The sequence below is a fragment of the Lithobates pipiens genome, unplaced genomic scaffold, assembly GCF_037356315.1.
Source record: "Lithobates pipiens isolate NorthernLeopardFrog02 unplaced genomic scaffold, aLitPip1_a1.2 Scaffold_22, whole genome shotgun sequence".
In the NCBI taxonomy this organism is placed as follows: domain Eukaryota; kingdom Metazoa; phylum Chordata; class Amphibia; order Anura; family Ranidae; genus Lithobates; species Lithobates pipiens.
The window spans coordinates 164580917-164593450 of record NW_027507784.1 but is presented as its reverse complement, the minus strand read 5'-3'; the positions used below and the strand labels follow the sequence as shown (position 1 = coordinate 164593450).

At 43.3% G+C, this 12534-nt stretch overlaps 1 protein-coding gene across 1 annotated transcript in view; it reads left to right on the top strand.

The window, feature by feature from the left end:
• CD28 (CD28 molecule) overlaps nt 1-11259 on the top strand; it is a 61515-nt gene extending 50256 nt beyond the window's left edge. Inside the window, exon 4 of the mRNA XM_077448529.1 lies at nt 8227-11259. Within this exon, the coding sequence (XP_077304655.1) occupies nt 8227-8349 (123 nt within the window). The 3' untranslated portion in view covers nt 8350-11259. The remainder of the gene's footprint in view (nt 1-8226) is intronic.
• Nucleotides 11260-12534: the final 1275 nt, after the last annotated feature.

Here is a 12534-nt window from a genome sequence, read left to right as displayed (position 1 = left end):
AGACATCAGTGAGGTTCAGCGATGAGATCGTACGGGCAAGGGGGGTGGCGTCAGTGTTGGCGAGGGCCGAGGGTGCAGGTGTACGGGAGTCTCGGTAAGTTCTATCTTCAGAAGGGCACATAACAGAGTTGAAGTCCCCACCTATCAGGTGGAGGGCCTCAGGTGTTTGGGAGATCCAGGCTCCCAGTTCCTGGAAAAACGACGAGTCGGGGGAGTTGGGCGCATATATGTTAGTTATAGCAATGTCTTTAGAGGCCAGGGTAAGGTGCAAAGTGATCATACGACCACATGAGTCTGTACGAACGTTACGGGTGGTATATTGTAGGCGTTTGTGGAGCAGAACAGCCACCCCCGCCTTGCGGCCTTCGGCCGGGGAACCAAGAACTTCGCCAACCCAAAGTTTGTGGAGGCGTGAAAGATCTCCGTCGGTTAAATGGGTCTCCTGTAGGAGCGCCACGTCAGCCTTCAACCGCTTCAGGTGACGGAGAACTTTCATGCGTTTGGTGGGTGACCGAAGGCCCTTAACATTCCACGACACTATAGTAAATTGGTCTCTAGTGGTGTCAGCCATAGGGATCAGTAGGGGTGGTAATAGGTGGAAATAAAACCATTAAATCAATTCTGAGATAGATTGAAAGGCACCTGGGAGTACGCAAAGATAGGGAAGCCTCTAAGGGTACCCAAGTACAAGAGGGGGGGAGAGAGGAAAGAAAAGGGGGAGCAGGACACAGAAGAGAGGGGAAAAGGGGACAGAACTAAACAGCATGTAATAAAAAATAACAGTTTTGGTGTATACACCATAAAGTAGCCGTAGCCCACTTCACCTTTTTCCACACGAGATGCATCTAAGGTACAAGTCTCCCAGCGGGTGCACGCACCCCCTGGGAGAAGCTGAATATGATCCTCGGGGAGGGGGGGGGTAAGAGAGGGGAGAGAACACAAATCAGTGCCCCAGGGGAGGAGGGGGGGGGGACTGGGAGGGTGGGAAAGGGGAGGGGGGAAGACCCTAGAGCCCCAAAAGAGCAGCACGATATCGGCATGCCAAAAATGTGACAATTAAACGTGTAGGTGAACTAGGCGGGCTATCTCCGGGAACTAAAAAAAACATATCATGAACAGTTTGACAATAAGAGCAAATGCCCCTGCATTAAAGAAATAAAAGAGAAACGCCAAACATAACAACAGTGTGTAGGCACAGTCTCATTGGCAAGCATCCCATGAAGGACCGCACAACAAGATCAGTGGCGGACAGTACCAGCAATGTGAAGTACATCCTAACATTACCAACATCCAGGTCGGGAACCAGGAGGGAGGAAGGGTCGAGTTCAGTGGAGCTCAGTACGTGGATGCTGGGTGGTTGAGCGACTGCGCTTGTATGGTGGCTTGGAAGGGCTCAGCTGGTTAGCGGTGGGAGCCTGAGTATCGGTCGCCAGTCCAGAAGAGGGACTCTTCTTCGAGGGGTCATTCGTGGTATCCATGTCTGCGGGGTAATTGAGAAAGCGTTCCGCTTCAGAGGGTGAGTTGAAAGTGCGTCGGGTGCCATTGGGAGAAGTAACGTGAAGAACCGCCGGATAGGCCAGAGTAAACTTGACATGGTTCTTAAAGAGGGAGGCACAGATTGGTGAAAACGCTTTTCTCAGCCTCATGACTTCAGCTGAGTAGTCAGCGAACAGAAGAAAGTTAACGCCATCAACAGTTAGGGTGCGTTGGGAGCGGAATTTCTGCAGGATGGCATGTTTGTCCGCGTAATTCAGGTATCTAGCAATGACCGCTCTAGGCTTGTTGCGCTGTTCTGAGGGCTGGCCTAGGCGGTGCGCTCGTTCCACTACGCACGGAGTAGAAAGGCCCAGTTGAGCAGGGATAGTTACCATGCAGAGGTCCATTAGTTGCGCGGTGGAGACAGACTCAGGTAGTCCCACTATTCTCGAATTGTTCCTCCTTGCTCGGTTCTCAAAATCGTCTAATTTGATCCACAGGTCTCTGGTAGAACGGGTGAGGCGAGCAAGAGCAGCAGCCTGAGCAGTGGTGTCATCCTCCATGAGGTAGATCCGCTCTTCAGCCTGTGTAAGGCGCTGCGCCTGGGCCTGTAGTTCGCTGTGGTATTGCTCCATAGCCTTTTGTATTGCAGAGTCAATAGAGGATGTCAGCGTGGGCGTAAGTAAAGCGACCACTGCCTGGGCTATGTCGGCCGAGGGAATCGCTTCCATGCCTGGGAGCAGAGGGCATGTCTGCGAGGGCTCCGTGAGGCTGTGAGCCGGCGCCATATTGGCCGAGGATTCGGCCGCGTCCGCCCTCGCGGACATCGTGGCGGTCAGCGATCGGTGTCCGGATCGCTCTACAAATCGGTCCATCAAGGGCACAGGGTCTTCCCCAGATAGTCGGGTGGGTTCCCGAGGTGGATGGCTGCTTTGTAGCTGACTTATAGGGGGTATGCGGCGGGAGCTGTGGCCGCTTACCTCCTCCTCATGTGGCACCGGAACCGGAAGTCTATTTTGTAAATTTTAACAAAGACAGCATTATAATTTTTGGCTAGAATGCTATGACTGCCCACTGACCTTAGCAATGTTGTTTATTAAAAGAGCTGGACCAAGGGTGAAACAGATTGCCCCTTATCATATTCTAGATTAATAAGTCACAACCACCAGACAGTGGCCCACTACTGGGCCATGGCTCCCTTCCCTTGGGTCTCTAGCCAGTTGCAGATCATTTAACCTCATACAATGCCTTCCAACTTCCACAGTGGCCCACAGTGTTCCCAGGCTCTGAGAGCCCTTATCCCCTACAGTGCCCTTTAACCTCCAACAGTGCCATCCAGCCTCTTACAGAGTCCCCCCAGCCTGCTGCAGAACCCTCCATAGTATCCACAAGCATTGGTTCATTCTTTAATTGTATTGGTATAAAGTTTATTTCTGTTGGGGCATGGAAGGTTTAAAAATAATTTTCCTGTCTCCGGTTTTAAAAAGGTTGAAAACTAGCATGCTAGATAATGCAATATATGAGATAAATCATTAATAAAAACTCTTGGTTGCATGTCAAGTTGACTGGGCTTGTCAGCTTGGACACTTGTGTATAAAAAAGAGGTGGCTGACAGGCTTGCAGTCTTGATTTAGTCTAATACAATTCCTTACTTTGGCTTTGAAAAAATGATATTAAGGTAAATAGTGGGCTAAAATAGTCAGTTGCTAATAGATTAATTATTTGTGCCAGCTACCTCTGCTAGTTATTAAGAACACTGCTACTCCCTTGTTTAGCATTACTGCTTCCTGGATCAATTTCACATCCAAGAAAAGAAAAAAATGCAGGCGCCTCTGAGTATTGACTGTTACAAATTGTAAACCAAAATAGCAAAAATTCACTTTTAATTACTCAATGACAGGCAAATAAATGTATGGTGATGCATCTGTGGATCTGGTCTGCATGAAGAGTCACCCTGGCTGCTCTGACTGCTTGTCCTGGCTTGTCCTGGCCCGCAAGATGGTGGTGTGTAGGAGAGAAAGCCAAGAGAGAGGGGTGGAACGCTCTCTGGAGCATGGAGCTGGTAGTGACGACATCACAGGCGTGTTTGCCACTTCTTTCCAAGCGAGCGCACCCTGGTGGTGGGAGGAATGCGCGGTCCTTGTTCAAGCAATACAGAAATAAATGTGCAGTATTTATAGTCTACTGTTCTGCCATTTAGTGGGGATATACGCTGATACAATCACATAGAACAAATACTGCATAATCGCCAATATGAATTATGCACAGATCCATGGGTTTAGTCACACATATCTAATAAAGGTATACAACTGATGTCCAGCAATGTTATCACTTATTTATTAGTAATTAACTATATATTTTTTAAATTGTTGTTTGTTGCCTTTTATTGCCATTTGAATCTAATTTATGGTACATTCACAATTGTTTGAAATGATCTATTTAATCCTTATGTACACATGATTTTTTAGACCACATACAAAAATTGCAAGATATTAATTACTACTTGAATTATTCCTTTTATTGTTGTATATAACTAATTAATTTTTAATCGTCCCAAAGTTTGAACATTTATTATTGACAGTCTAACTTTGTACCACTAGGTGGTCGTATTCCACCTCTAATAATGTTGCCCACAGCAATTCTATACTTTACCCACTAGATGGCAGCACTAGTAGAGTATAAATACTGCACATCTATTTCTGTATTACTTGCTTGAAAAAGGTACGTGCATTCCTCCCACCAAAAGGGTGCGCTCACTTGGAAACGCGTTGCAAACACACCTGTGACATCACCCCTACCAGATCTGTGATCCAGAGAGTGTTCCACCCCTTTCTCTTGGCTTTCCTCCTACATACCACCATCTTGCCGGCCAGGAAGACTCTTCATGCAGACCAGTGCCACAGATGCATCATCCGGACCATACATTTAAGATGTGCCTGTCATTGAGTAATTAAAAGTGAATTTTTACTATTTTGGTTTACAATTTGTAACAGTCCATACTCAGAGGTGCCTGCATTTGTTTCTTTTCTGACATATCCTGATGACTTCTTCTGTTTCCCTGCCTAAGGCTGGCCCTGGCCCCTGACATATTGGACTTCCTTTACTCACCCCTCTTTTGTTTGCCACAGCACACAGTTGTGGAACTACAAGGACTACATAGACTTTTATGCAACAGGATCTACCATAGTTTTTGCACCACATATGTATGTCTATTTCCATTCCACATCTTCCTGGGTCAATTTCACACTAATTGAACTGAGTTGATAGTGCTGATTTTCTGTCCAATGAGCAATCTGGAGAGAGAGGTGGCACAGGAAGCTGCTTGGCTGAACCAGGAAGATGTGTTGCCTAATCTGGAACAATGTGCGTGACTCACTATGCAGTGTGGATAGTGTGTGTAAATCATAAGTCTGTCTTTACCAAAAGCACATACATGGCAGGAGTAGCAAAAGAAATATCAGAAGGCATATCTCCGTTCTTTTATTGAAAGTATATGGAAATAAGTAGACTTGTGCACAACGGAAAATTTTGTTTAGTTTCGGTTCGTTGTCATTCGTAAAATACATCATTTCGTTCTGTTATATTTTCGTTATGTTACGTTAATACGTTTTCGGATAATTCGTTATTATTCGTAGAGTGTCTAATTCATTTGTTCGTATTTGTTGAAATTCGCTATTTATGTATGTATAGACATTCGTAATAATGATTTGTAGTTTGGAAAGTTTTGTTGATTGAATCTTTTAACACACACAATGACAACGTCTCTTCTCCTCGGCTCAAATACAATACAACACCCTTCTAACTCAGTTCTCAGGAATGCACTTTGCCAGTAATCCATCCTCCGGCACAAAATTAATTAGCTGATTGGACTATAAGATTTACTTTGAGCTGACCTTTTGTTTCATTAGATCTTTAAAGAATTACTGAATCATGTCGAATTCATTTGAATTAATTTGTTATATTTCTTTCGTATTCGTTGTTATTCAATATTTTTTTATTCGGACATTCGAATGCATCCGAATGTCCGAAAGATGCAAAATTTGGCCGAATTTCGATTAGTTACGAAACAAATTGCACAAGCCTAGAAATAAGCTGAAGCTAGGTTTGAGATATCACATGGTAAACGAAACAACAGTTTCTTCAGAACAATGAAAGTAATGAATGAACGTTCAAGCCTGGACTAGATAACAATATCAACTTCAAACAGCCCTGAAGAAGAGAGTGCCTGGGAATCAAACATTTCTTTATGTACTGTATGTGTCAATTAAAGCTGTTTGTAACTGAGATGTGGCTTCTAATTTTTTCTAATCTTTAGCTAGATGTGGTTGTAATACAGTTCAGATGACCCCACCACCTTTTCATTTCATGACTTGAGTAGCCACAAGGGAACCCAATTAAAGTGTTACTAAACCCAGTAATATGAAAATAGTCATCTCCCCCTCCCCCCCTACAGTGCCCACAGCTTAAAAATTATTATTTTTACATTAAAATATTGCCACTATATATTTTTTGGATGATCTGTATACCATGTTCAGTGATTAACTCCACAGTTTCTCCAGTGCTGAGAGTTCAGGAAGGAGCAGATTTCCACTTCAGCCTGTATACATGCTCACATGTGTGATGCCAATATCATGTGACCTAGCTATCTCTGAGAACAAGTAAATATTCTCTTCGGCATAAAAGACACAACTGAGCATGTGCAGGTTGGCTACCCTGCCTGTGTTAGCTGGCCTTCCCCTCCAGATAGACAGCCTTTTTACACAATGCAGAGGATTAACCACTTAAGTTCCACAGTGAGTATAACAAGCATGATATGCTGTATATACAGATTTTACTGTTGTGGGTTTAATTTCCACACACCAGATGAACATAATAAAGTTAACCACAGATACATTCAATGTCACCCAACTTACCAACTAAAAGTTTGAGTTTGACAGGCAAATCAGAAAGTGTGTGTATTTAACTGTCTATTTAGTTGCTTGAAGTTTTACTTTAAAGTGTATCTAAACCTCCCAAAAAATGAATTTATTGCAGCTTATCGGCCCTAATGGTGGCTGTATTCTGTTTTCTCTCTTCAGGTTTTTTTTCCCCTCTTTACTTTCACCTGTGATCCTGCCAATAACACACTTCCTGTCCCAACTTGACAAGGGTCACTTACATTACCAGGTTCTAAAGTACAGGTCATGGGGCTCCCACAACATTTTGGTGGGGCCCCCAGTGACCTTTCTGGTGCACCTGGCAGTGACAATAACAAAATACTATAATTAGTTCTTACATAAAGTATGCCTAAATCAAGAACAGGGAGTAGGAAAGCTGTCAATATAGTCAATAGCACAGTACATTACCGGAGACCAGTTTTGTGGATAGAAGTTGTCAAGGAAGAAGGGGGCATCAGTGCACGTTATTAACCAATAACCTTAATTTTAACCAAATAACTACCCTGTCTTCATTAACTCACAAGTATTTTATTTTATTTTAGGTAAAAAGGTTAGTACAAAAATCAAAGCCCTCCCACACACGTGGGGATGATTTACTAAAACTGGAGAGTGCAAGATCTGGTGCAGCTCTCCATAGAAACCAAACAGCTTCCAGGTTTATTTTTATTTTTGTCAAAGCTTAAGACCCCTTTCACACATGTGGACCGTATATCTGTATTTCATCCATCCATTTGCGGATTAAATACGGACATACATGCATTCCTATGGGATAGCAGGTGTCTGCGGATGAACATCTGCAGACACCCGATATTGTCCGTCTCCGCTATTGTTCGATTCTGCAGACGGAGGAAAATCCTATTTTTCTATCTGTCTGCAGAGTGTATTGGATGAACACAGACAGACGGTCCATGTTCATCCAATCCCCCATAGAGGAGAGCACAGATCTGACAGGGCGGTCCCTGCACAGTGTGCCGGGACCGCCCTGTCATCCGCCGGCTCAGCGGGGATAAACGGAGCGATCCCTGCTGAGCAAGTGGATCATCATGGGGCAGATCATTACAGATCCATCCCGTGTGAAAGGGGCCTAATTGAACAAGCTGAAGTTAGAAGCTGATTGGCTACCATGCACAGTTGCACCAGTGTTTATACTCTCCAATTTTAGTAAATAAACCCGCTACCTCAGAAAGATGTGGTATGGTAGCAATAGTTATTAATATTATAGTAGCAATAATAATAATAATCATCCATACATGATATATGATTACATAAGTAGTGCTCTGGCACACAATTACATCAAAACCCTGATAAAAATGTTTTACAGAACTTCAAACCTCAGCTGTCTTATCAGGTTTAAGCTGAGGGTCCAGACACTATAATTTTTTTATAGACTCAAAAGACTAATTAGTCATACAGCAATAATTTCAGTGTGGCTGAGGTGTAGCAGAAGGTCAAAGGGAAATAAATCTTTCCTGCTCGGACAACTAAACACTGGTGCTGATTGCATAGAAAATTCAGAGGGATCTGTCACTAGTGGCAATTCTCGAGACTCCTTCTGTGCATCTGAAGTCAGTGCTACTAGACTAGAGACTTCACAGTTTATTTTACCTCAACATCCTTCCTAATGCCCCCCCCCCCTCTACCCCAGGCCCCATGCCAGCCAGATGAGCTGCTATGGCTTGTGTTATGCTAGCAAACTGGACAAGGAAGTGTTAGAAATACAGAACACCTTTCCCTTCTCCTCATCTCTTCATTATTATTGTTTCTATACCTGTTAACACCAACTCTAACTCTAAATCAACACTTTATTTTACAGACAAAAGGAAGAAGAACCAGAATTCAACAGAGTGAATATATTAATGTTGTGCCACGACGGCCACGACCTCATTTGTCTTGTGTAGCATACGCTACCACTCCTGCTAACTGTCATTCTCGCTGATTTCTACCAAAGCTGACCAGCTGTTCCATCTGAGGGTATTTACATGGACTGTTACCTCAACAAGATACCTCTTTTGAACCTGGGTATCCAGTTGATTCTGTGGGTTTTCTTACATTCTGATTATCAAATTCTTCATATTTGCATTAATCATTAAAAATAACATATTTCTTATTTTTTTTCTTATATTTTTCTCAAAGCTAAGCAGTAATAATTGTACAGTAAGTAAAAAAATTTTTTGTAAACTTTGTAAAGATACAGTAGCAGAACGAATGCATTTTTTTTCACATTACACCAGTGAAATATTGCATTAAATATTGTACAAAATTAAACAAATTGAAAGAATTAGCAAACATACATTATGTGTGTAAAAGGCCACACTAATATTAATTATTAATGTGATGCTGTCACTAAAATAAATGTATAAAAGTGACTGTTCTGTGCAAAGATGATATTTAGGGGTTGACTTAGTAAAGGAAAATAGCCTGTGCACTTTGCAAAATGCAGTTGCTCCAGAGCTTAGTAAATGAGCAGAATCTCTGCTGACTTCCATCATCGAATCATGTGGAAGCAAAAATTCAGTTTTTTTTTTTTTTTACATTTTCCTTGAACATGATTGGGTACTCTTTTCAAAGTGAAGCCTTACCTCATTTACTAAGCTCTGGAGCAACTGCACTTACAGAGGGCAACTTCGCTTTGCAAAGTGCACAGTCTATTTGTCTTTAGTAAATCAACTCCTTAGTACTTACCTCTCCTGCTGCCTGCACATCTTCTGTAGTCAAGTGAAACTCTCAGCTTGAGAATTGTCAGAATCCAACACATCTGGAAGTTCCAGATTCTTGGTGTCTTTCTTTCTTCAGTAGTTTGACCTACCAGAGTCAGCTCTGTTCTGTAGTGACCTAGCGGTCAGTGGGAGGGAACACATTGGGCAGCGGGGAACCAGAAATCCAACACTTCTGAAAGAGTTCTGATGGTTCTTGAGCTAGTGGTTTTCTTGACTACTCACATTTCAGTCTCCTTCCATCCCTTGCACAGCAGCCCTCAGACTGGTAAAGCACGAGTCAACACTCTAAGGCAATCAGACTCTTTTGCACACTTCTGTGAGCCTAGAGCATATACTTATAAGAAGGAAGATCATAGTGAAGAAATTCCTGCTGCTTCTTTGTTGACCAGTCACATGTTAGGGAAAGTCCTGGACCTGGCTTTAAAGCCTAATTGGAAGTTAGTCTCCATGGAGGTCAAGGACGTGGGAATCTGAGCAGAATGCCAAGGAAAAGAGCTAACAATATATGTATTTAAACTGTGAAATTGGCGCTTTGACACAAATGATGTCCAAATCTAACTGGAACCTTTTTTTTTAGTTTAGAATAGTTTCTTGAAAAAAGTTTGATCTTCTTCAGGTTTGTATTGCTGTCTGTATCTCTACTGGGGAGGTTTCCATTCGCTTTCTGTACTGGTGACTAGGGATGAGCGAACGGTTTGGCCCAAGCATAAGTTCTGGCTAAACTTTGGTTGTTCGGGTGTTAAACAGAACACTGAATATTATGCGGTGTTCGGGGAAAATTCGAAAGCCGCCGGAACACCGTTAAAGTCTATGGGGGTTATTTACTAAAGGAAAATCCAATTTGCACTGCAAGTGCACTAAAAGTGCTCTTGGAAGTAATGTCGCTGTAGACCTGAGGTGGACATGCAAGGAAAATAAAAAACAGCATTTTAGCTTGCACATGATTGGATGATAAAATTAGCAGAGCTTCCACTAATTTCAGATCTACCCCTTAGATTTAGAGCGACTGCACTTCCAAGTGCACTTGCAGTGTAAAGTGGATTTGCCTTTCGTAAATAACCGCCAATGGACATTAACATGAAAAATCTAAAATTTTCATTTTAAAGGCTTATATGCAAGTTATTATCATAAAAAGTGTTTGTTTTTTTGGGAGCAGGGATTTTAATAATGCTTAAAGTGAAACAATAAAAGTGAAATTTGGTGACAATAGGGGCGCTTTTTGAAAAGAGAAAAAAACTCATATCTTAGACATTACATTATAGGAGTGAAAAATACTGCAATAACACCCATACGTGATTGTAGTGGTGTACCAACTCACTAAAACATAACATTAATAAGCAAAAAAACAAAAAACAATTGCAAAAATAATTAATTATATAGTCCCAATTAGATACTGGAAGAAAACATAAAGCCAAAGTCCATGCAGTGATTAAACTCCACAGATATACCGTATATACTCGAGTATAGGCCGACCCGAATATAAGCCGAGGCCCCCAATTTACCCCCAAAAAACTGGAAAACTTATTGACTCGTGTATAAGCCGAGGGTGAGACATGGCTGTCCATCCCTGTGTGTCCGTCCATCCCTGTGTGTGTGTCCGTCCATCCATCCCTGTGTGTGTGTCCATCCATCCATCCATCCATCCATCCCTGTGTGTGTGTCCGTCCATCCATCCCTGTGTGTGTATCCATCCATCCATCCCTGTGTGTGTGTGTGTGTGTGTGTGTATTCATCCATCCATCCATCCCTGTGTGTGTGTGTGTGTGTGTGTGTATCCATCCATCCATCCATCCATCCCTGTGTGTGTGTGTGTGTGTGTATCCATCCATCCATCCATCCATCCATGTGTGTGTGTGTGTGTGTGTGTGTGTGTGTGTGTGTGTGTGTGTGTCCGTGCAGCCTTGTGTGTGTGTCCAGCCTACCTGTGTCCCAAGCCTCCGTCCCGAGCCGCCGTCGTCCCGAGCCTCCTCTGTCCCGTGCCTCCTCTGTCCCGTGCCTCCTCTGTCCCGTGCCTCCTCTGTCCCGTGCCTCCTCTGTCCCGTGCCTCCTCCGTCCCGTGCCTCCTCCGTCCCGTGTCGTGCCGATGGATCGCCGCTCCAGGATCGCCGCTCTTCTCGGCGGCCATTCTACAATTCAAAAGCCGCGCCTCCGTCCTCCGCCTGTGATAGGCGGAACATTCAATTTCCCAGCAGCCTGTGTTCCGCCTATCACGGACATCCTCTCATACTCGTCCGTAGTATGAGAATGAACGGATGTCCGTGATAGGCGGAACACTGACTGCTGGGAAATTCAGTGTTCCGCCTATCACAGGCGGAGGCGGAGAAGGAGGCGCGGCTTTTGAATTTTAATGTCCGCCGTCTGTCTGCTCGATACGCTGATCGAGCAGTCAGACAGCGGTGACTCGAGTATAAGCCGAGGGGGCACTTTCAGCCTCAAAAAAGAGGCTGAAAATCTCGGCTTATACTCGAGTATATACGGTAATTGTGATAAGCTTCATCTAATTCCATTTGCCAGAATACAATGAAATCTTCTGAAATTAGTGAAAACTCCCTTCACCACAACTTTGAGCATGAAGATACCCAATCGTGAAGATACAGTAGTCTACTTACTAGATTGTAGTGACTACTTTAATTAAAAAGATAGTCGGCTGAGCTTGTGCAGGTGAGTGCCTGCTCACACGGAATATGATACGGACTCTATGGAAAACACCTTCCTCCTCATAAGCTCAGACGGGGCATGAAGAAAGAGCAAACAATATCCATAGCATAATACTGTTTATTTAAAACAAAAATGTAAAAAACATGAAGCCAAATTGCTGCTTACATTACTCAGTGCCCGACCTGGCACTGGGGCTACTTGCTTAACAGATCGTTTTGTGATGTACTCGTGGTTCCTCATTGTATACAGCGTGCGTTCCACCGAATGTGACCGACAACCAAGAGGACCGGAAATTTGTGTATACGAATATGACCAGGAACCGCCTCGACGTACGTTTCGTTTTCACGTCTTCAGGAAGCGACAATAAAAGTGAAATATTCCTTTACATTTCGTACCTGGGGGGTATCTATAGTATGCCGGCAAAGTGGCACATTTTTCCTGTGTTTAGAACATTCCCTACACAAAATTACATTTCTAAAGGGAAAAAAGTCATTTAAAAGTACTCAGCTATAATGAATTGTCAGGTCTCAGCAATACTGATAAAAGTCATTGAAAAAAATGGCATGGGATTCCCCCACAGTCCATTACCAGGCCCTTTGGGTCTGGTATGAATATTAAGGGGAACCCTGAACCAAAATTTAAAAAAAAATTTTGTGGGGGGTCCCCCCAAATTCCATACCAGGCCCTTCAGGTCTGGTATGGATATTAAGGGAAACCCCATGCCAAAATTAAAACAAAACCCCCCT